Raw genomic sequence first — 24,002 nt, 5'->3', positions numbered from 1 at the left:
TTCGATAGAGAATGTAAAAAGGTATATGTATGCCAATTTTGGTGCTTTGTTCAATGATATGCAGTATCCTGCCACGAGTCCCCAGACTAATATCCTTGCAAGTTGCAGCATGTCTAAACCTGTAAGTCTCTGCAAGACTTTCCTGGCAAGGAAAGTATCTCAAAATTAAAGATCCCTTTGGTTTGGGTCAATTAAACTAGCACTATTTTACAATATACTCAATAGACAATGAAAATGATGTCAATGCTCAAACATAAATGTGCTGATCAGTGGCCATGAGTGTGTAAGCGAACAAACAAACAACAGCCACAGGATCATGACCTACAACATGCATATTTACGAAAGAAAATGGTTTTATATCAAGCGAACATTGCACAAAATGCACATCTGAGCACACTTATCACCAACGCTTACGATCACTTTGCTCAACATTATTATAAATGGAAGATTTGTCTTGCATTAAACAGGGGTAGGACTCTCTTGTGATGAAAAAAGAGGAAATTCCTTTTTTCTAGGGGGGTTCGGGGGCATGCTCCCCCAAAATTTGTTTAAATGGTACATTAAAATCTGTACAATCTGGTGCATTCTGAGACTAAAATTCAACTTGTTTGGTTAAGGTAAAAAAAGACATTCTCCTCGCCCCCCCCCCCCTTCTCCCCCCGCCTCCCTCTCCCGGTGCATTCTGAGACTAAAATTCAACTTGTTTGGTTAAGGTAAAAAAAGACATCCCCCCCCAAAACAATCCAAAAAAAAATCACACAACAATGGTAACATTGTAATGGTGCATACTTACGTAATGAACCATGTATCCATAATCCAATACTGGCAATAGTATGATTCAATGCATTGAAGCTCAACATGACTATTAGTTATCAGGAATTTTCAGTCAGCACAATTTAACTCTCAAGCCTCCAGTGTTCTGTTCCATCTTCACTTTTCTCCATATCATTCAGTCAACAAGTTATAGATACTGTGATGAAATGGGACGCGGAAAAATAGATTACTCCAGCGGAATTCGTAAGTTGTGTCCGCGGATAAGTCCCACCCCTGATTAAAGGGGAGCAACTCAACCACACAGACATCCCCCCCCCCCCCCCCAGTTCTTTCTGGAAAACTTCAATTCGGATCAGCCTTCTTAACGAGATACTTAAAGCAACCAGGGCATGTGTTACTCACCTCTTCTGCATCTTAGATTTGAGGTACGCCATCAGGGAACCTGTATCCACTGTTTCATATCTGTCTTTCATTCTTTTGATGCTGTCTATCGGCACGCCATGGCTGTTGCACCTGAAACAAACACCTATGTATATACATGTACATATACATATCATTATTCTACACTAATACTAAGATCCAACAGGTGTTTTGACCATCTTGCCCAACATCAAACAGCCATTCAGGTGAAAGTCTTCTTGTTTTTAATTAAACGTGTGCATGTACCATGATTATCTGTACACTTTACGCACCATTGGGTCAATGTCCTTGTGAATGTCTTGTTTTGCTTTATTCAAATAACTTACATTTCTTGTTTTTTGATTTTACACTAATGCTAGAAATGTTTGTATCCATGGACTGAAAATCATAAGAACTTTAAAACTACATGTAACACATCTTGAATACAACACAATTTTTTCTCCTTACCCAAAACGATAAAATATATGGACATACAGGATAAAGCAGCATTTTAAAACTGTATTACTTGGACTATATCTCCACAAGACAATGATATAGCGCTCATCATCAAGAAGATGACACACCTGATAAAAAAAAAAGGCAGAACTGAATTGAAAATACTCTTTGTTTTATATTTAGGAGGGTGACATTAGGAAGGACAGCATACAACCTGGTCATACATTAAATTAGAAACAACAATAACAAATACAAAGACAAAGACATTTTTTCACTCACCCCTGTTGAGAATAGGCCAATGTGACAAACAACAAGGCCAATGTGACAAACAACAACGGCAATCTTCAGAATAAGCATAGTGCGATGTTCGTCATCACATGGAATGAATCTCAAAACGTTCACTCTTCTTTCAGTATGATCACTTCCACAGGGCTAATTCTGGAGACAAGACACAACAAGCAAGAAAAAGCCCAGAAACATACTTTGCCAGGCGTTTAGGTTGGAAGCTCCATGGTGTGTCTGGTTGAACGACTTCAACTGTGTAACCTCTGGAGTATGCCTAAACACAACATGCTAATCAACAATAGGTATTATATATTATATATCACAGATATCCACAGTTACTGTTAGCTAACAAATGAGTGACAGCCTATGGGAAACGCGTCACACTATCGAGTAAACATTATGAGCTTTTTTGGACTTTATGGGATAAAATCTATCCTTGTACATGTACCAATACTTTAGCAACAGTTTATTTTGCTTTAAAACTCTATATCCCTGTGCAGTTTCTGTACATCCTACACCTTCTGATTGATTGATTGAGTTCTAGGCCCCTGTGCATTCCAACGCTTGACATTTCTAAACTAAGAAATACTATATATGCTTTTATCTAGTTTGTGATATTTAATATTCATTTTTTCAACAAAATTGTCAATTATTCTGTTTTTCTCAAATTATTCTGCATATTTTAATGGACAGAAGTTCATTCTCAAGATCACAGCAGCAACTTTATTTGGCTTACCATTTCAGCATAAGGTAGCATCTCCCACATCATAACATTGGTGTTGTCAACAATGACCGGAGAAACACCATCATCTAAAGCTTTCTGGACTGAAAAAAAAAGAATAATTATCATTATCAAGTCAGGCAAAGTGCTAATGGAAGGATCAATGACACAAATTGAAGTTAGCGCTTTAATAATAATAATAATAATAATATGGGAGATTTATAGAGCGCTTTACATTCTCAAAGCGCTTTACAATGACAAACATACATAATACATACAAAGCAAAGCAAAAGCATGTGCAGCAGCATTCAGCACACAAGTGAACAACGAAACTCAAACACTACATCAATACAATCTGCAAGCATACTAACACAGGCAAAACATTCAAACATTCAAACACCTGATTCAACAAGAAGGGCAAAGCCCATACGACTCACATGCTTTACACATTTTTCCTACCAAAATACATGTGACCTTGACCCAAGGTCAAGGTCATCCAAGGTCATGCAACACAAAGCTGTTAATTCAAGACATAGGAAGTACAATGGTGCTTATTGGCTCTTTCTACCATGAGATATGGTCACTTTTAGTGGTTCACTACCTTATTTTGGTCACATTTCTTAAGGGTCAAAGTGACCTTGACCTTGATCATATGTGACCAAATGTGTCTCATGATGAAAGCATAACATGTGCCCCACATAATTTTTAAGTTTGAAACAGTTATCTTCCATAGTTCAGGGTCAAGGTCACTTCAAAATATGTATACAATCCAACTTTGAAGAGCTCCTGTGACCTTGACCTTGAAGCAAGGTAAACCAAACTGGTATCAAAAGATGGGGCTTACTTTGCCCTATATATCATATATAGGTGAGGTATTGAATCTCAAAAACTTCAGAGAAAATGGGAAAAATGTGAAAAATAGCTGTTTTTTAGGCAACATTTATGGCCCCTGCGACCTTGACCTTGAAGCAAGGTCAAGATGCTATGTATGTTTTTTGGGGCCTTGTCATCATACACCATCTTGCCAAATTTGGTACTGATAGACTGAATAGTGTCCAAGAAATATCCAACGTTAAAGTTTTCCGGACGGACGGACGGACGGACGGACGACTCGGGTGAGTACATAGACTCACTTTTGCTTCGCATGTGAGTCAAAAATGCACCATGTTGAAATAAAATTAATCAAAATACTGGGTGAAGAAGTGTGTTTTAAGGTTTGATTTGAAGGAACAGAATGTTTGGCAGTGTCGGATAGAGTAAGGGAGAGAGTTCCACGCAACGGCAGCAGAGTGGGAGAAGGCTCTCTGGCCGTGCTGTTTGCGACTAAAAGAAGATAGACGGAATATTCTAGTGTCTACAGAGGAGCGGAGGGATCGTGAGGGTGTATAGAGTGTGAACAGGTCAGACAGGTAGGATGGGGCTGAGCCAGATATTATTTTGCTTTAAAGTAATTATGTTAATTTAATTGCGTTTATTGTTTTAATCTCTCTGGTGCTACGATACTGGTTCCTCGCAACTTAACTTACTTTTGTTGTTTCTTCTTCTTCTTCTTCTGCGTTCGTGGGCTGAAACTCCCACGTACACTCGTGGTTTTTTTTGCACGAGTGGAATTTTACGTGTATGACTGTTTTTTTACCCCGCCAGTTAGGCAGCCATACGCCGTTTTCGGAGGAAGCATGCTAAGTATTTTTATGTTTCTATAACCCACCGAACTCTGACATGGATTACAGGATCTTTTTCGTGCGCACTTGGTCTTGTGCTTGCATGTACACACGGGGGTGTTCGGACACCGAGGAGAGTCTGCACACAAAGTTGACTCTGAGAAATAAATCTCTCGCCGAACGTGGGGACGAACTCACGCTGACAGCGGCCAACTGGATACAAATCCAGCGCGCTACCGACTGAGCTACATCCCCGCCCTACTTTTGTTGTTTGTATAGTTATATAAATCAGAGAAGTTGCTTCCTGTTTTCATAGATTTTGGGATAAAAAGAAGACACAAGTTGCGCCCATTCTGGCATTCATTCAAAACAGTTTGTGAGACCAACGGCAAGGATCATTACAACAAATGAAATGGGTTTATGCATGATATGCAATGACAACAGTTCCCTCCACAACCTTGTTCTCTGTACTGGTGTTATGTAAGCTCAGTATAAACAATTTTTACAACATCAACTCAGCAGGTCACGAGAAGGAGAAAAAGATAACAGTTAGTGCAACTTGTAGTAGTAAAACTAGAAGGCTGACAGCAATCTAGGACCAAGAGTATCAAAAATCGAAGCGGAATCACAAAGACTGAAAGAGCATTCCTTTGCTTTTGCTTTTATGGTAACTGGAAGAAACGAAAGCAATAATTCAAATCAAAATGATTTTACTTTGATGGCTGCCTATAGATGGTTGGGTGACTGAAGTCTTTGCACACATAGTCTTCCCATTTTGACAACAGAGGTAGCTTCTCTGTAACAAGTGGCCCCATGAGTGCTGGCAAGAGTACACTCAACAAAAATAAAGTTAGTGAACAAGTAAACCTACTTCTTAAATGGAACATTACAAACCTCTTTTCTTGTTCCAGTCATGGGCATCGGATATTTTGTCGGGGTTGTATTCATAAATCTTGCCATTCATGAAAAACTCATCTGTGGAAAATACTTGTCCATCTCCCTGAATTTGTCTGAGAAAATAAATTATAAGTACATACTTTTAAAAAGGCAGCAAACACAACAGAACCAGTTTCTTTTGTGCTAACACCAACAGTGCTTTGCCTACTGGATGATATGAAATGTACCATTCAATATGTTCAGAATTGTTCTTCTCTCAGTCTCACTGCACCTGATACAAAAATATGCTGCACAAATCTTATCTGTTCTAATGTGACACCAAATACATTTATTTCTGCTTTAATTAGTTCTTAGCTTTTTACAATGATACTGTTATCACTAAAAACGCACAGTCAAAGAAAGATGACAACAATGAACAAGGAATTCAAAGACCTGTCAAATAAGGCCACTATGGAATCCTTCTTTCAAGACCGTCATAAGAAAGAAAATCAGGCCCTAAAAATGAGGGAGTCTTAAAAATGGGGGTACATTTACACAATCTGAGAACGAAAAATCTGAAAAAGAAAAAAATCAGTCTCAAAAGAGAGGGAGTCTTAAATTGAGAATGAGAGGTCTTTAAAGGAGGGTTCCACTGTATGTCATTATTATGATTATACATACACACCTTGCAAGGTGGGACTTCCCACTACCAGGCAGACCTCTCAAGAGCACCAGGAGTTTGCGTCCTTCCTGGATGTGGCGTTCAATTCTCTCCACAATCAGGCTCTTTTCTTCAGACTCAGAACGCTGAGGAATCTGCGCCATTACCTTTGGCACTGTGCTTGCTCTGTGCGCAGGACTTTTTGCTGTTGCTGCATACTGGAGAGAACTTGCTGATGCAGGATTGTTGTTTGAGCCAGGCTGGAGTGGAGGGTTTGGGAGCATGTACATGTTGGATCCAACAAACCTGTTGAGAGCCACATTGCGTGGTGTAGGTCGACTCGGCATGCCAAACATGCGTGCCATAGGACTAGGAGAATCCATCTGCTTCATGGGAGGTCGTGCGAATGTTGCACCCTCACCTACAGAAAAAAATCCTTGCTGGCCGGCAAACCTTGGAGTAAAGAACTGTGGCTGTTGTGGGTAAAATGGCGTGCTGCCCCTGGTAGGTGTGAATGTGGGTATGAACTCTGGCGCACCAGCAGAGAGTGCCATTGTTGATGATTGATCCGCACTGCTGTTTGTCGTCTTCAACTTAGTACTGCCAGTGACAGAAGGGTTTGAAAGAACTTCACTGCTGCTCTTGCTGCGTGCTTCAAAAATAGGAGAGATCAACGATGGCCGCCAAGAAGGAAAGGCTGGAATAGACGGGACGCCAACACCTCCTGGTTGTAGTGGTCTTTCCGCTGAAGGTTCACCCTTTGTGCGACATGAATCAGTAGTAACAGTTGTAGTATCCTGAGGGGATGATGCAATGAGACCATTTAGTGACCCTAGTCCCTGACATTTGTACACGTGTATTCCATGCTTACCAACTGTGGGCTTTGCCAAAGCTTTTTCAAAGTCAAATTCCTCTGAAACCTTCTTCTTTGTTTTAGTACTTGAACTAGTTGCAGTCCCTGCATTCTTTGACTCGGTGTGCTTATCTCTATATAGGTCCAGAACACTGTCGCTGGTTTGCCCTACTTTGGCCGACAGAGGTTCCCCTGATAACGCAAATCCCTCGCTGAGCTGAATGCCTGGCAGTGTGCTTGCACTCGAAGTAAAGGGGGGCAGGTCATCTGATGCAAACAGCCTGCTGTAGTCGTATGTCAAACCACTGATGCCACCTGATCTAGATTCCCCTTTTGTTCCTACTTCTTCCGTGTGAGCTGCAGTCTGACTTGAAGATGTTTTTGGGTTAGCTGCCTGTGAAAGAAAATCCCCTGCTGTACTTTCGACTGCTTCACAATCCTCCTGCAGAGATTCGTCCGCATCCAGTGGAGTTTGGGTGACTGTGCCTTCATCAGGGGAGTCCAGGAAACTGCATGCAATGATGTCTAATCCTATCGGCTGGGACGGCGCTGACCCTGGCATCTCATCACTGGCGAGCTGACACAGCTTTTCAACAGCTTCCTCTTCTGCCACAGAAAGGAAGTTTGCTTTTGTAAATGGAATTCTTTTGTCTTACAGTAACATAATACCCTGACATTACAAAGCAAAGCTTTTGAACGGACATGCATTGTATCAAATTTATACTGTAACTCTTAATCAATGACTCATGCTGTCATGCTGTAACTATTGCAATTGTGAGTGTTGATAATGTAGAAAAAAATAAAACTTTCTCCGCTAGAACTGTCTTGCAATGTCAGCTCCCCATAACATCCCATGTTCTTGTTCATGCAAAAATCTGCAGCCTGGCTTCGTTTTATGCGGAGTGATTTTTTTTCTGGATTTACTTTGTAGCTGTCACTGTCAGAGACACCTAATGTGACCTATGTCAATCTGCAAAATTAATTAGTCCAAAACATTCCGCTCTGTACCGGAAGGAGCCAGGATGTTGATTTTGTGAGTGTGTCCAAGTGGAAGGATGCTCTGATCCCGTGTGAAAAGCCTGGACAGATCCATGGCAGCGTACATCATCACTAAACTTCACAAGGGAAGGATGCTCTGATCCCGTGTGAAAAGCCTGGACAGATCCATGGCAGCGTACATCATCACTAAACTTCACAAGGGAAGGGTGCTCTGATCCCGTGTGAAAAGCCTGGACAAATCCATGGTAGCGTACATCATCACTAAACGTCACAAGGCAAGGGTGCTCTGATCCCGTGTGAAAAGCCTGGACAGATCCATGGCAGCGTACATCATCACTAAACTTCACAAGGGAAGGATGCTCTGATCCCGTGTGAAAAGCCTGGACAGATCCATGGCAGCGTACATCATCACTAAACTTCACAAGGGAAGGATGCTCTGATCCCGTGTGAAAAGCTTGGACAGATCCATGGCAGCGTACATCATCACTAAACTTCACAAGGGAAGGATGCTCTGATCCCGTGTGAAAAGCCTGGACAGATCCATGGCAGCGTACATCATCACTAAACTTCACAAGGGAAGGATGCTCTGATCCCGTGTGAAAAGCCTGGACAGATCCATGGCAGCGTACATCATCACTAAACTTCACAAGGGAAGGGTGCTCTGATCCCGTGTGAAAAGCCTGGACAGATCCATGGCAGCGTACATCATCACTAAACTTCACAAGGGAAGGATGCTCTGATCCCGTGTGAAAAGCCTGGACAGATCCATGGTAGCGTACATCATCACTAAACGTCACAAGGGAAGGAAGGTATTTTCACTGGTGTCTAACAACTGTTACGTCCCAGCAAACAAGAGACAATGTTCGGAAATAACTCTTGCTGGTTTCTTCATGGCACATGGAAGAGTGATATTCTTTGAAGGTGAGGAAAGCCAACTATCTACAGCTCAGTGGGAATACAATGTTCCAAAATAACTCTGTCTTGTTTGTATGGGTTGTGAAAAAGTAAATGCACTTGCTTTTATTGAGGCCAGTCACTAGCAAGGGGTCTGTCTCCCCTCGAGGAAAAGGAGCGTGTGTGAAGACAGGCTGTTTGCTAGTGACTGGCCTATAATGTCACGTGTAAAAGTTTGCCTCAATAAATTAATATGAATAAAAGCAGGATCGAGTATTCACTCTTTGAATCCCAACCAATACAAACCTGACAGACCAAAGTTATAACCTGAATTTGTCTATTACTAGTGGAGGCATGCTGTCAGCGCTACAGTTAATATATATATTATATGTGAGTTGTTCTTTGCTAATGGTGACTGCGGTGGGTGACATCAAGTAAAATCAATTTTTTAAATTACGGGGAATGATGGTGACAAAATAAGATAATTACTGCATTCTACTGATGTAGCAGTATCAACAAAATCACCATGAAGGAAAATAATATGACAGAAGTAGCACTTATTCCTGCTTGTTTTCGTTTTTTGTTCACAAAATGGCGGCCAAAACGTGGAATGACAGACCCCTGCCATGTTCACAACACATTTCAAACCGACAGCTGCTCTAGAAAGGATAACTGTTATCATTCAACGATAACTTATACTTGGATTAAACTGCACAAAATCTTATTTGGACAACTGACCCTCTCCTGCTCGCGTGCTGCGTCCGATAAAAAACTGGTAACCTTCGAACGCGCGTCGTCACAAATCCGATCCACTGAAGAAAGACAATTTGCCGGCCTGAGCGCCAGGAAGGCAAACACACATTTTTATTTTCAAATCATGGCATCATTATCGATAGATGAAGATATTTGGTCGCGTGAATATACATCCGTGTACCTCGCAACGGTGACTTTCGTATCTGCCGTCACAAACGTTCGCCAGGTTACCCCGATTTTCATTTCTTCGCTCGCGCAGTTGAGCATGGATTGTTCTCGTGCGGCCTCAGTCCGGAAGACGGCAGGGTAAACACACAAATAGTGATGATGTCCCGAGTTTTGTGTACTACATAGAAAAGTTTGTGTACGGCAAAATTGATGACGTGTCACAGAAGCGAGGTAACTCCGTTCGCAGGTTACTTTCGCGCGAAATGTCTCTGTGCCACCGCGGTTTCGTCCTGAAAATCAACCGTATCGCATTGATTTTGCGAAAACTGAAAGTTCAGGTAAGTTGCACAAGTTTCCTTAATGCTTACTTCGTAAAATTATTGATGTTAAAGTTGATAGTATAGTTATTTTAGAGCACAGGACTTAAAAATTATCAGGAGCTATGCAGCGACCGGCCATTGGCGGTCTAGAAGTGTCGTCTGCGCAATGATCGCGGCGGCGCCCGCGGCTTTCTTGACCGCCAAGGACGACCGCGCACGTTGTGATACGTCATTCGTTAGACCTCAATATGGTGAACTTAGTTGAAAGAGTGAGAGAGAGAGAATGGAGCTCTGTTTTTCGTTTTATTGAGTTTTATTTCTCAAATAGATCAGATAGATGTAGCTGTTGTAAACTTTGCGATTGTGAAGAAAATGTAACAGCAGAATACATCGCGCGTCGTGAATCGCAGCGCTCCTCGTAGCGCCGCGCGTTGTAAATCGCAACGCTGCACAACGCGCCGCGCGCTGTGAATCCACTTCGTTTAAATAAAGAGGACAACCAAAGTTCCGCCAAGTCAACATCAAGTACAGGACAACCTTGCGCTGCAAAAGAATACTGAAAATCATATATTTTCATGCAGCTGCATATTTACCTTTCCAATTACATTCTTCCAAAATCAGTCGGATCACATCAGCGTCAAATTTGTCTCCAAATATTTCATTCACTCTGTCCAGAGTGCGCGTTTCACTTTGAGTCGCTCTTTCGAGTCTTTGTAAGTTTACTCCGAACGGGTGAGTCTGGTTTCCCTGTTGTGACATACTGCGTGATGCTTGAAACGTTATCAGATCTGAAGAACACATATAACGGAAAAAACAACTGTATGTGTTTATAGGTTTCGGGAATACTAGCGAAAGTGGTCCCCAGGTATGTGGTTGTGTTTACATCTTTCCCTTTGGAACCAGTGACCTCCCTCATGTTGCGCATGTGCACTGTTCCGGGGAAAGCATGTTGAAGAATTTTATTGGTTAAAAAATTGGAAAAATTGTCGCAGTAAATGACAAAATAAAGTGTGATGTAGCAAACTGTTACTGTATACACGCTTCTCTGTGCTAAGCTTGGACTCGTGCAATACATTTCAAACCTTAGTAATGTATTCAGAAAAACAAGAAAGACTTTCCACACAAGAGCAAAAACACGAAAAATAACCAATCAGCAGCGTGCGCATTGATTCTTCTGCGTGAACGACAGAACTCTTCGCGCGGTTTCCTGTTTGGAATATTGATAATTATTTTATCCTTTCTGCTGGTTTGAGGTAATAACTTAGCACAATGTAAACAAACTGTGAAAATCCTACATTTATAACAAGTTTTCAGAGAGATTCAACCATGTTTCCAGGACACATATTTCACTGTGCATGTTTGCAATCTCAGAAAGTTGGAGCGTCTGAATTTGTGCAAAATGGCTGCTGTTGTATTTTGGTTTGTTGGTTTAGGGTGGACAAAATCATTAATGTAATCGCTTATGTTCATTTTATGTTGTCGGGTATTGATGCATTAGAACGTGGCATTGGACTTGTACATTTTACGTGCCTAATAAAGTTGTTATGGCATTGTCTAGCGGCGTAATCTATGTGGCTGGAATTATTATATGTACACGAATTTTCTGATCAAGGGTTTTCTCTCAGTTACCTACCTTTATCACTTTGTTTAAAATTCATGTAAGAATGTAACACTAACAGTGGTTGATTCGGCGCATAACTTGCATGCATCATCTGAAAACAATACCTGTTAGCTTTACAGTTACATACTTGCAACAATGCAAGCATTTGATTCATTACTATCTATTACAAAAATGATCATGGGGTCATGTCATTGTCAGACCTGTACATACTGCTCTTAATCATAACACAGTTACAACTTACAGCAAAGCTTGACCTTTAGTTGCAAAATTTTTATTATTTTTGATATATATGTATGAATGTACTCAAATTCTCAATGTTTGCTTTCAATATGAATGTAACTTTGTAGTGTTGCTTTTTAGACCAGGGTTGGTATTCAGGAAACCCTATCAGCGGCACATGATCAATCAATCAATATGAGGCTTATATCGCGCGTATTCCGTGGGTACAGTTCTAAGCGCAGTGATTTATTATTTGTTAAAAAATTTTTATGCAATTTATATCGCGCACATATTCAAGGCGCAGGGATTTATTTATGCCGTGTGAGATGGAATTTTTTTACACAATACATCACGCATTCACATCGGCCAGCAGATCGCAGCCATTTCGGCGCATATCCTACTTTTCATGGCCTATTATTCCAAGTCACACGGGTATTTTGGTGGACATTTTTATCTATGCCTATACAATTTTGCCAGGAAAGACCCTTTTGTCAATCGTGGGATCTTTAACGTGCACACCCCAGCATCATGATGGTGACGCTGTCTGCAGTAAGTTACCGTAACTGCCGTTTATGACACCGACTTTGGACCCGCTTTAGTCACATGACGGCAGTACATTTTACAGACCTCCCTCTCTTCGCTACAGTTATGCACTGGCTGTTTTGTATTAGTGCTGTGGCTGCGCCACATGACGCCACAAAAAAAGACGATGTGTGCATTGTTCAGAGCAACAAGTGAGGTAACAACCTTAATGGCTAACGACGTTCTAAGAGGGTGAAAAGCATACAAGTTAAAATTAAATGCACGATTTTGAGCCAGTGGGGTGCCAGGCCATAATGAACTCAGGTCATGAGTTCGGCTCATTCTCTCCCTGACAGGATGCCTTGAGTTTCCTTGTCTGGCAAGGAAACCGATTTTTTTTACATATTTAGAGCTTTTTGTATACATGTATTATTGATATAACTTTATAAGCAGATTCGCGATCGTTGATAATGATTTTTCATGGTGTTTTGTAATTTTTAAGTTAGAAAGGAATTGATATATGTAAGACAGTTTCAAGCGAGCTATTTTTCGTGGCTGTATTTACTTTGCAAACAACTCTTCTTCTTTCTTCTTCTTCTGCGTTCGTGGGCTGAAACTCCCACGTACACTCGTGTTTTTTGCATGAGTGGAATTTTACGTGTATGACCGTTTTTTACCCCGCCATTTAGGCAGTCATACGCCGTTTTCGGAGGAAGCATGCTGGGTATTTTCGTGTTAATATAACCCACCGAACTCTGACATGGATTACAGGATCTTTTTTGTGCGCACTTGGTCTTGTGCTTGCGTGTACACACGGGGGTGTTCGGACACCGAGGAGAGTCTGCACACAAAGTTGACTCAGAAATAAATCTCTCGCCGAACGTGGGGACGAACTCACGCTGACAGCGGCCAACTGGATACAAACGTGTGTGACACATGGACACATGGACATGCTGTTTTGCATTGTGGAAATAATACACTGTTCCATTAAATACATGCATAAAAGAAAGCCACCATTGCACATCTTTCTGGAATTCGCTAGAAAGCTTTGCTTTGTGCCGCTGCCGAAGGGGTTTTATTGTGTCCAGTATCCGCCGCAGAAACAAACTGGCTACCGACTGAGCTACATCCCCGCCCTGCAAACAACTCTAAATATGGCAAAAGTGTCACGTGATAATCAACCGTTTGGTTTCGGCGCTCACTGGAGCAGACGATTTTTTCTGTAACCAGTTGACAGTGATGAAACCATATATTACGGTCTCCTTCCGGCAGCAGTCCCAAAATGTCGACTTTTTTTTACCTTAGAACGATGTCTTTATCATAACTGTGAAGAACAGAACGGAGATCACTGTCGAAGTCGGCCAATCTGCAATCATTTTCGTCTCGCAAACACTGATCTCAAATTTAGATCAGTGCTCGCGAAAAACATATGGGAGATAACTCTGTATTCCTAGTTTTGATAGATTCGCGTAGGACTGTAGCGTTCAGTCAGAGAGACAACTGGCAATAGCCGTGGAGCGATGCTTATCAGAATGAGGCTGACCCTGCATCACTTGGGTATAGGGGAAGTGTCAAGTCGGTGTGATTTTCTTTAATAAGGGTGGCTATGCGCATGCATACAAAGCAAGATCAATGCCATGTAACAAACCTGATAGCTAACAGCGTTCTACACTAGCATGATGTGAATAGCAGTTCAAGTCAGGATCAAGAACTATCAACCAGATAGCCGCGAACGTCATTTAAATTTCAGTCTGCTTATGAATACCAATCCAGGAGAGGTACTCAGGAGTCTTCATGAAACTAACATGGCTTTAGGGGCTAGCTGGCTGATAGCTAACTGGGTCTAAATCCAGATTTTAACTGCTCTTCATAAAAAAAATCACACCTACTTGACACTTCTCCCTTACCCAAGAGATGCAGGGTCAGCCAGGCACTCCATTGCATGCAGACAACAGCCATTTTAACATCTATAAAATGACTGCGGTAGTAGGCAGTTGGCGATTGTAGCGGAGAGAGGAAGGTTCATTAACTTTACTGCAGGCATGTGGCTTTGTTCGTAACTGAGTAATGAATGGCATGAACACCGCCACCATGCCGTCAAGTGCTGCGAAAACAAAGAACATGTTTAATGTTTAATGAATTTCTGTTATGATTTGCAGATGTGCTGAACTGCAATGGCTAAAAGTGCTGCTGCTGCAAAATTGGAGAACTTGAAGATCGTCTATCCACAGGGGTGTAAAGAACTGTCCGAAGATCTTGGAAAAGATGAACTCATTAAGCGACTCAAAGTGAGCTCATCATAAATTTCTTATTTGTTAAATTGTATGCATTACCTTTAAAACATAATGAATTACCTTTGTCAGTGTCGGGTTAGGGGGAAGAATTTACCCGATGCTCCCCAGCATGTCGTAAGAGGCGACTAACGGATTCTGTTTCTCTTTTTACCCTTGTTAAGTGTTTCTTGTATAGAATATAGTAATGTTTGTAAAGATTTTAGTCAAGCAGTATGTAAAAAATGTTAAGTCCTTTGTACTGGAAGCATTCTCCCAGTAAGGTAATATATTGTACTACGTTGCAAGCCCCTGGAGCAAATTTTGATTAGTGCTTTTGTGAACAAGAAACAATTGACAAGTGGCTCTATCCCATCTCCCCCCTTTCCCCGTCACGATATAACCTGCATGGTTGAAAACGACGTTAAACACCAAATAAAGAAAGAACCTTTGTCAGGGAATGAAACTGAAAGGCAGTTTCAAATTAAAAAACAAAAAGCATTGACTGGATTTATTGAATATGATATGAATTTGAAACTATATCTTTAGTTAATTGGATATTGCATAAGATTTTACCAATGAAGGATTGTACTTTATGTAAGATGGTTGAGTGAAGATGACAAGTCTCAAGGTGAAGAGTGATAGATTAGGCGTCAACATTTTTTTTTAAATCGGTGTTTCTGGTTCCCTGTCTGACCCTAGTGTTTCCTCTTTTCTTCTCCCTTCGAATCAAAAAAGAAGAAAAAAAAATACACACACATATGTTGTGGCTTTAGCTGCTGTTTAGCTGCTGGCGAAGGCGTTCCATGATTGTTGAGTGAGATGTTGAACATGTGTGTTGTGGCTTTAGCTGCTGGCAAGGGCGTTCCTGATTGTTGAGTGAGAGGTTGAACATGTGTGTTGTGGCTTAAGCTGCGGGCGAGGGTGTTCCGTAATTGTTGAGTGAGAGGTTGAACATGTGTGTTGTGGCTTTAGCTGCTGGCGAGGGCGTTCCAGGACATGGGTCAGGATGACAACGAGCAGTTCACCAACCTGGCGCTGCATCTGGCCACCGAATTCTACATGGAGCACGCCAGCAAGGACGTGCGCCTACTTGTAGCTTGCTGCGTCGCTGATGTCTTCCGCATCTTTGCACCGGAGGCACCCTACAAGGAACAGGATCAGCTTAAGGTCAGTTAACTCTAATTTTGAAAAGTTTATAAAAATGTTTTCACTGATCATCACGTGTGCAGTATCTAATTTTGAAAAGTTTATAAAAATGTTTTCACTGATCATCACGTGTGCAGCTTATGAATAGCATAAATTATTGGCAGAGAATGCGTGGTAGTGTTTTTAAATTTCAGTCCACTTATTTTATTGCAGGAAATCTTCATGTTCCTGATCCAGCAGTTGCGTGGCTTGGAGGAGCCAGAATCTATCAACTTCAAACGCTACTTCTACTTGCTTGAGGTTAGTCTCTCCTTGTTTGCTTTGGTGAAAAATAGTGACTGGCTTAACTCTAGCCTAGAAGTAAAGCTGCAGGAACGTAATGGACCTGTTCAGTACAAGTTTGGGTTGTTGTAGTCAGTGGATTGAGCAGTTCATTTAACAAATCGTTATTGCACATTTTTGCCATGATTTTTCAGCTTTAGGCCCCCCCAAAAAGTTGTATGTATCTGGTCACCCGACCCTACCTAGTTTTTTCCCGCCGACCCTAGACTTTTTTTTATTGCATTTGTAAAAAAAAAAAAAAGCAAAAATTAAAAGCATCAAAACAAAAGTAACAGACGGCAGACGACACAAGGGGGATAACCCCGCATCCCTTTTGTCTCATTTGTTTTGTAATGTGTTGTCTTTCTCTTTGTATAGTAAGTCCAGTCTCTTTGCGTCAGTGTATAGTTATTTTCTACCCTGACCAAAAACACAACAACACACAAAAAATCCCTACCTACCTACCCTATTTTTTGTAGCCATGTTACCAGAAACATACAACTTTTTTTGGGGGGGGCCTTAGCGTGAACATCCCCTTTACATGACAATAGATACATGTATACTACTAAGCTGGTTCCCTTCCCCTTGTGTCCGTGTGGCAAGAATCAGACAGCAGAGCACTGTCACGAAGTGGTTTGCATGTGAATTTAATGTACGTGTTCTGCCCTATTGCACTGTCTCTACCCTTTCACACCAAACACTTCAAAAACAGACTTTGGGAGGATGCAGGCTCATTATTTCCTCAACCAAAAAACAACATACTTCTTCACTTTAAATACATCAATACGAAACAACTTTTCGACACACAGTTCGCACAATCTTCCAGCTTTCACTCAAGGCATGTAAATACATATTATAACAATACTTTCTCAAATATAGATTAACGCACACAAGAAGGTACCAACAGACACTCACGAGTTCGTATCACGGCTCACTGCATGTCGCCAGTTCACTTACTTGTCTCGCTGAATCCTCGTAGAATAATGAATTCAGATGCCAACACACAGAGATGCTAACACACACCTTTCGCTGAAGATGCCAACACACACCTTTCACTGAAGATGCCAACCCACACCTTTCACTGAAGATGCCAACACACCTCTCACTGAAGATGCCAACACACACCTTCCAGGTTTCTCCCCGAGAAACCCTTCCGCCCGTAGCGGAAACAACCGTCGTCAGCTACGACCGGTATCGATGAAGACTCCACTCGTCTAGTCATCTGCGCCGAGGTGGTCCCTTGCTTCCACCATCGTCTCGCGCTTCTCCCGTGTAAGGACCCTCCCTTATACGCCATGGAAATCCCTCATGGAAACTCCTAAAGAATTTAACCAAGTCTTAATACAACATTCTCTAAAACCATCTCTTCTTCCAAACGCTCATGTACCACTCATACATTCTCGTTCATTCCACTTTCACATTCCGTCCACATTCAATATCCAAACTAATACTTAATCAATTAATAACACTCTCCATACAAAGCATGACCGTCTTAAACATAACATAAATGCGTAGCAATTATGTTCAAGAAATTCCCCATGAAAACCCGTGATACAATTACATCAAGAATTCTCTCAACGCTTCACACTAAGATTTGGTGCACATTATATACACTAACCTTTACGCTCCAGCTATGTATTCCAACGTCAATAATATACAACATAGTAAATCATTTACCTTAAGAGACCCGTCTCTTGAAAGAGTACTTGTTCCCTGAACAAGTCTGACACACGCTGACAACCTTCCCGGTTGAAAATCTCAAACGCTGTGTCGTTATTTACCCCCGACCAGCTACATGTCTCAAACACAGCTCATATCAAGCTAGAGCCAGTTTTGCGTGGAACACAAGAAACACGTGAATAACGCCAGTCCCGTCAGCTACCATCGCCTGTACAACATTTAGGGAGGTTAAAAACACGACGTAGTTTCACCTCACAAATATGCTACTCACATCTTTGTGACAAGCACATCCTGTAGGCTTGTCCATACCACAGTTCTCTGAGGGACACCACCTGGCCAGAGGAGACAGCGCTATAAAAGAAGCTATACGGCCCCAGAGAGGACTTGGAGCATTCTGATAATCCTCGCTCCACGGCTATCGCCAGTTGTCTCTCTGACCGGACGCGAAAGTCCTACGCGAATCTATCAAAACCAGAATACAGAGTGATCTCCCATATGTTGTTCACGAGCAGTGTTCGCGAGACGAAAATGATTGCAGATTGGCCCTTCGACAGTGATCTCCGTTCTGTTCTTCACAGTTATGACAAAGACATCGTTCTAAGGTCAAAACAAGTCGAAATTTTGGGACTGCTGCCGGAAGGAGACGGTAATATATGGTTGCATCACTGTCAAAAAAATCGTCTGCTCCAGCAAGTGCGGAAACCAAACGGTTGATTATCACGTGACACTTATGCCATAGTTAGAGTTGTTTGCACAGTAAATACATCCGCGAAAAATAGCTCGCTTGAAACTGTCTAAAATAAAAATTCCTCTGTAATTTAAAAATTACAAAACACCATGAAAATTCATTATCGACGATCGCGAATCTGCTTACATCCATAACACATTACAAAAAGCTCTAAATATGTACACAAAAAAAAAAAATCGGTTTCCTTGCCAGACAAGGAAACTCAAGGCATCCTGTCAGGGAGAGAATGAGCCGAAATTTTGACCGGAGGTCAGGATGGACTTGGAGAGGACAGCACGTTTCACCCTGCAGTCTGGACTGACGATCTAACAGCAAACGACAAGAAGAAGATGTATACTACTGTATTTCATCAAATAGGCACTGAACGTTTGCCTTACATGTTGCAGAATCTGTCATGGGTGAAGTCCTTCAACATCTGCATTGAACTGGATGACAACCAGGAGATCTTTGTGGCCCTTTTCAAGTTGATGTTTTCCATTGTCAAGTAAGTTCTAGGGGCTGGTATAGTCTCTTTGAAATTGAAATATTTACATATTCTTTGAAGAAAAACCTTAGTTGAATTGCTGATGGTGTTACTTGTGCTGTATTACTATTTGTTGTTGAAGTAGTTTCTGTTAAGGCACCACAAGAAATAAGTGTGGTATTGCTTTCCTATTTCTAGACTACTTCATTTTCTGTCTAATGAAGTGTTCCCTTCATGTTTTCTTACCTCTTAGCTTATTTTGCAAGCAGTGTTCTTAAGCCCCGATGTTGGGTCACGGACGCATCCTTCCTTTTTTTTTATCGGAAGCATTGGTCTGACCCATGGCTGGTCAACAGTTTGATAGTTTTGAGAGGTCATCAATTCTCATACTAAGCGGACAAAGCCAAAACAGTTGAACCTTTTCATATTCTTAATTGAGGTCAAACTGACCTATTGCCTCTTGAGTCCAGGAACAACACTGTGAAAGCAAGGTGCCAACATACATACACCTTGCTCTGAACACCAAATTTGACTTAAGAATAATAATCTATTGTTATCTCATTTGTCTTGATACATTATGAATATTGCTGTCTTTATTTTTGACAGTGACAAGCACTCGAGCAAGGTGAGGATGTTCATGTTGGACATGATGACCCCACTGATCTGTGAGGCCGACTCTGTGTCCCAGGAACTGCTGGACGTCATTCTCATGAACCTTGTGGAACCCAAGAAGGTAGGTCATTTTGTTGGCAGTGACGTGGTGTTAGTGTCCGCATTATAGGAGCTATAGGTGTTGAACCTCTAGGAACCCAAGAAGGTTGGTCATTGTGTTGGCAGTGACGTGGTGTTAGTGTCCGCATTATAGGAGCTATAGGTGTTGAACCTCTAGGAACCCAAGAAGGTTGGTCATTGTGTTGGCAGTGACGTGGTGTTAGTGTCCGCATTATAGGAGCTATAGGTGTTGAACCTCTAGGAACCCAAGAAGGTTGGTCATTGTGTTGGCAGTGACGTGGTGTTAGTGTCCGCATTATAGGAGCTATAGGTGTTGAACCTCTAGGAACCCAAGAAGGTTGGTCATTGTGTTGGCAGTGACGTGGTGTTAGTGTCGGCATTACTTATTTCAATGGGTTTACTTGGAGTAAATCCAGTCAGGTGGCCTCCTCATAACTGTAGGTAAAATGTTGGTCCGAGCTATAGGTGTTGAACCTCGTGGAACCCAAGAAGGTAGGGTATTGTGTTGGCAGTGACGTGGTGTTAGTGTCAGCATTACTAATTTGAAGGGGTTTACTTTTCGGAATAACTTATTTGATTGGGTTTACTTGTTGGGATTACTTATTTGATTGGGGATTACTTATTTGATTGGGTTTACTTGTCGGGATTACTTATTTGAATGGGTTTACCTGGAGCAAATACACTTAGTCTGTTGGGTTTTTCATATTTCGGCTGTATATATGCTGATTTGATTTATTTAATTTATTTTTAATGGCTTTTTGTGTTCACAGTTTTCAGAGGTTACAAAATGAGGACATTTGCAGTTTCTGTTTGTGTAGGTTGCCTCCTCATAGCTGTCGATAAAATGTTGGTCCTAGTTTTAGGTGTTGTGAATACGTTATGCATTTGCTTTTCTTTCCTCCTCAGGGTCACAACAAGATTGCTTATGGAATGGCCAAGGATTTGATCAAGCGAACAAGCAACTCTATTGAACCATACATCCAAGCGGTAAGTTTTTATAATTATTTATCGTAAAAAGAAGGAATTTGTCTTATAGGAAATATGTTGTATCTCTGTGTAATGCAGTAAGTTTAGGTTAACATGATTAATAATGTTAGAGCAATTTTTACATGTGGGTTGCACAATTCATGAGCTATGGTTGTGGAATTTAACAATCTTCACATACTCATACCAAGAACAACTTTAAATGTATTTTTGACATAACTTTTTATGTGAATATATATATTCTTAGCATGATTTTTGTTTAACTGTAAAAATAACCATTCAAATAAATCTGTTTCAGTTCTTCAACAACATGCTTATGCTGGGAAAGACTTCAGAGAGCGAGGTGTCAAATCATCTGTACGACCTGATCTTTGAGCTGAACCAGGTGGCACCCAACGTCTTGTTTGCTGTTCTTCCTCAGCTAGAGTTCAAGTTGAAGGTAAGCTTTCGTGTTCAGGTTACTCTTAGCATTTCTATCATAGGTCGCAAAGTTGATTCTTTGTCAAAACCTTCATGGTTGGCTAACGCTTCAAGGCATATTCTTGGTAAAGAATAAAATGAAAAGCTGCCTCAAATGGCCCCAAGAGGTATAACATTTGGTTTTGATGATCTGTACAATGATACTACACACCAGGAATACCTTTGTTTTAGTGTTTGAACATTCAGGTGCATAAAGTTAAAAATGTGTCAAGGAAGTCTCTTCAGACCGCACTTTTCTTCTGTTCTCTATGTTTAACTTTTTGACTTGAACGTGCTTGATTGAGACAGGGGAGGCTTTTGACAGCTGAAGTAGGCATGATGGCTTATTTTCAGTATTTGTTGGTCTTGTTCTGTGAGGCACCTACCTGTCAGTGCTGTATCAAGACTAAAACTGTTTGCATCACTTTTAGGTTGGACCAGACAATAGAGTTCTCAGAAAGGGAGGAAAAACATCTACTGGAATGTTTGTAACAATTTTATTTATTTATGTGTTTTCACGATTAATGATTTGATGTTTCAGAGCAGTGAAGAATCTGAGAGGAAGAGTGTGACCAAGCTGTTGGCCAAGATGTTTTCAGAGCAGAACTCTGACCTGGCGCTGAAAAACAAGCCTCTATGGAACTGCTTCCTTGGCAGGTAAAGGCTGCGGCACATTCTGCCTTCAAGCGTGAGAGTGAAATGTGTATTGACTCCAGGATCCTGTGAGTGTATTAATTTTGAAGCATGTTACACAACGCTTACCTTTCAGAAGAAAGATAAGTACGGCATTAGTGTTGTTGTATTTTGGTTGTTGTTAACAGCTAGCTAGGCTTTAAACACCAAATAAAGAAAGTAGAGCTAGCTAGGCTGGTTTTTGTCATACCGTAAGCGTTTCAAAAATAGCTTGAAACGTATTTCAAATTTATCGTCATCGCTCATGCTAAGCGTTTTTGCAGATGCAGCATTGCCTTCTAGTAAATGCATTTACTTTGATCAGGCCTCCATGGTGGACTAAATAGTGCTTCAACAGATTGACTTGTTCATTCAGTTAGATGATTGTCATCGCAAATGAGAAAAAACCATTGCGTTTTTTGCTATGTCCATCTGTGTATAGCTGGGGAGGTGGGACTGGAGTTTGATGTGATGCCTTTACAGTGTTGTAAATTATATGCACAGCTAATACTTTTGTTTGGGTTGTTCTTGTGAGATTCTGTTACATTGATGTGATTAATCACCCATTTTTCCAAGCTCTTTCTTTTTATTAAGAGATGCATCATTGAGAAATCTAAAATTTTGTGCTGGTTGATTGTTGTGCTGCAGGTTCAACGACATCTGCATCAACGTACGTGTGACTTGTGTGCAGTTTGCTCAGCTCTTCATCCTCAATCACACAGAGCTAGTCAAAGACATACTAGGTTGGTGATGCTACTTCACTGCAGCTTTTATTCTCACCTTAACTGTGATTTGTGGAAGATATAATAATTGTGAGAATGGTTCTTGATTGTTGTACAGAGCATTGACAGGGATGGCATTAACCAGAATTTTCCGCTAATTTGTCAGAGAATGTGTCCAGTTGACATGATGGAATGACCTTTTTTTTTTTACTGTAGGTAGATACTTTGGAAAATGGCCAGCAAGATTACTGATTGTTTGTTGTTCTTTATGTGTACAGAGCAGTTGAAGGTACGTCAGCATGACCCAGAAGAAACAGTCCGTATGGAGGTGGTGAACTGCATGCTGCAAGTGGCTCGCAAAGACTTGGTCCTCTGTACTGAGGAAATGCTCATCTTCATCAGGGAGAGAACGCTGGACAAAAAGGTACGATAACAGCACTCGGGGAGTTTTCACTCTCAAGGACTACTTTTGGTAATGGTCTATGCCCATGCCTCGAAGCCCTAGTTGACAACACTGTCATGGGTTTGATTTGCATGCACCTGTTCTGTATTTATTTAATGTGACGGAAGTGTGTATTAGTTTTAGAAATAGTCCCAAGTTCTTTGTGCAAAGTTTTCTTGACACATCTGAGAAATGTGTTTTTTTTTTAGATAAATGTATGTTTTGCACATGTATTTAATATTCAGCTGATAGCATATTCAGCATAACACCAGCTCCATGAACAATCATTGAGCTTCAATTGAGGAAGGAGAAGGTAACTGTGGAGTGTGGAGAAATGGAATTTGTGCTGCATTGCTACATGAAAAATGTCCTCAAGACAAGGCTTATCTTTGTCCGTAGTTCAAGATTCGGCGTGAGGCGCTGCTGGGTCTTGGCAGCATCTACAAGTCGGTGATGAGTCGAGATCCGGTGGATCCGGTGCTAGCTGCACGAGTGGACTGGATCCGTAACAAGGTTTTCCACCACTACTACCAGAACAGCAATGATGACAGGTACATATATACATATCCTTTGCATGCGCCTGCATTTAACGTGACTTTTTGGTTTGGGTAGAGAAAGTGAAGGGTTAGTTGGTCATGATTTGGCACATAGAGAAAAAAGAACTGCACAAAGTGTACAAAGTTAGGGGTGTGAAACAGTTGAATGATTACATGATTTAATTTCAAATACGTAAGTTCATTCTAAGAACATGTTCAGATGATGCATTCAGCTTTTATTCATATTCATAACGAAGTGAGGCAGAGTGGACACAGACATACACTAACACAGACACACCTCAATGATAAGAATTCAGTGTATTTATATTCAAATGGTCTAGTGCATGGTTGAAGGAAGCTGTGTCAAACTGGTGCGCTAGTCGCAATTCTCACAGTATAATCAGGATTGTCTGAGTGAGAAGGCAACTCCCAGTAAGCTCGCCATGTGCAGATGTAACCACAATTAAATTACATATTCTTACTCCGAATCACATATAGCATTGACGCAGTCAGAGATGCTAAGGTCTGAAAAACGCTACCCGTCTTAAAAAATTTAAAGGGAAGCAACCCCACCACAAAAAATGTAAACGGATGCGTTGGTAAGGACGCCAGACCATGGGAGTAATCTCCCATTGGTATGTG

General features: G+C 41.2%; 2 protein-coding genes across 4 annotated transcripts in view; one reads left to right on the top strand and one right to left on the bottom strand.

The window, feature by feature from the left end:
• Positions 1 to 10,722, bottom strand: part of LOC138968573 (NEDD4-binding protein 2-like) — a 33,071-nt gene extending 22,349 nt beyond the window's left edge. For both annotated transcript variants that reach the window (XR_011456228.1, XM_070341152.1), the window contains exons 1-6: positions 10,414 to 10,722; positions 5,858 to 7,292; positions 5,191 to 5,306; positions 2,651 to 2,739; positions 2,112 to 2,188; positions 1,177 to 1,287 (exon numbers count right to left, since the gene is read on the bottom strand). Coding sequence is in view for 1 of the 2 variants with exons in the window: in XM_070341152.1 (XP_070197253.1) it covers positions 1,177 to 1,287; positions 2,112 to 2,188; positions 2,651 to 2,739; positions 5,191 to 5,306; positions 5,858 to 7,292; positions 10,414 to 10,621 (2,036 nt within the window). In the remaining variant the exon portion in view is untranslated. The remainder of the gene's footprint in view (positions 1 to 1,176; positions 1,288 to 2,111; positions 2,189 to 2,650; positions 2,740 to 5,190; positions 5,307 to 5,857; positions 7,293 to 10,413) is intronic.
• A 272-nt stretch (positions 10,723 to 10,994) lies between these two features.
• Positions 10,995 to 24,002, top strand: part of LOC138968574 (sister chromatid cohesion protein PDS5 homolog A-like) — a 69,865-nt gene continuing 56,857 nt past the window's right edge. For both annotated transcript variants that reach the window (XR_011456229.1, XM_070341153.1), the window contains exons 1-12: positions 10,995 to 11,073; positions 14,342 to 14,470; positions 15,428 to 15,622; positions 15,815 to 15,901; positions 18,737 to 18,834; positions 19,420 to 19,546; positions 20,452 to 20,532; positions 20,828 to 20,968; positions 21,530 to 21,645; positions 22,309 to 22,403; positions 22,661 to 22,806; positions 23,224 to 23,375. Coding sequence is in view for 1 of the 2 variants with exons in the window: in XM_070341153.1 (XP_070197254.1) it covers positions 14,357 to 14,470; positions 15,428 to 15,622; positions 15,815 to 15,901; positions 18,737 to 18,834; positions 19,420 to 19,546; positions 20,452 to 20,532; positions 20,828 to 20,968; positions 21,530 to 21,645; positions 22,309 to 22,403; positions 22,661 to 22,806; positions 23,224 to 23,375 (1,352 nt within the window). In the remaining variant the exon portion in view is untranslated. The remainder of the gene's footprint in view (positions 11,074 to 14,341; positions 14,471 to 15,427; positions 15,623 to 15,814; positions 15,902 to 18,736; positions 18,835 to 19,419; positions 19,547 to 20,451; positions 20,533 to 20,827; positions 20,969 to 21,529; positions 21,646 to 22,308; positions 22,404 to 22,660; positions 22,807 to 23,223; positions 23,376 to 24,002) is intronic.

The sequence above is a fragment of the Littorina saxatilis genome, linkage group LG6 (assembly GCF_037325665.1).
Source record: "Littorina saxatilis isolate snail1 linkage group LG6, US_GU_Lsax_2.0, whole genome shotgun sequence".
Lineage (NCBI taxonomy): Eukaryota > Metazoa > Mollusca > Gastropoda > Littorinimorpha > Littorinidae > Littorina > Littorina saxatilis.
The sequence above is the reverse complement of the archived record's forward strand: the minus strand, read 5'-3'. Positions and strand labels throughout refer to the sequence as shown.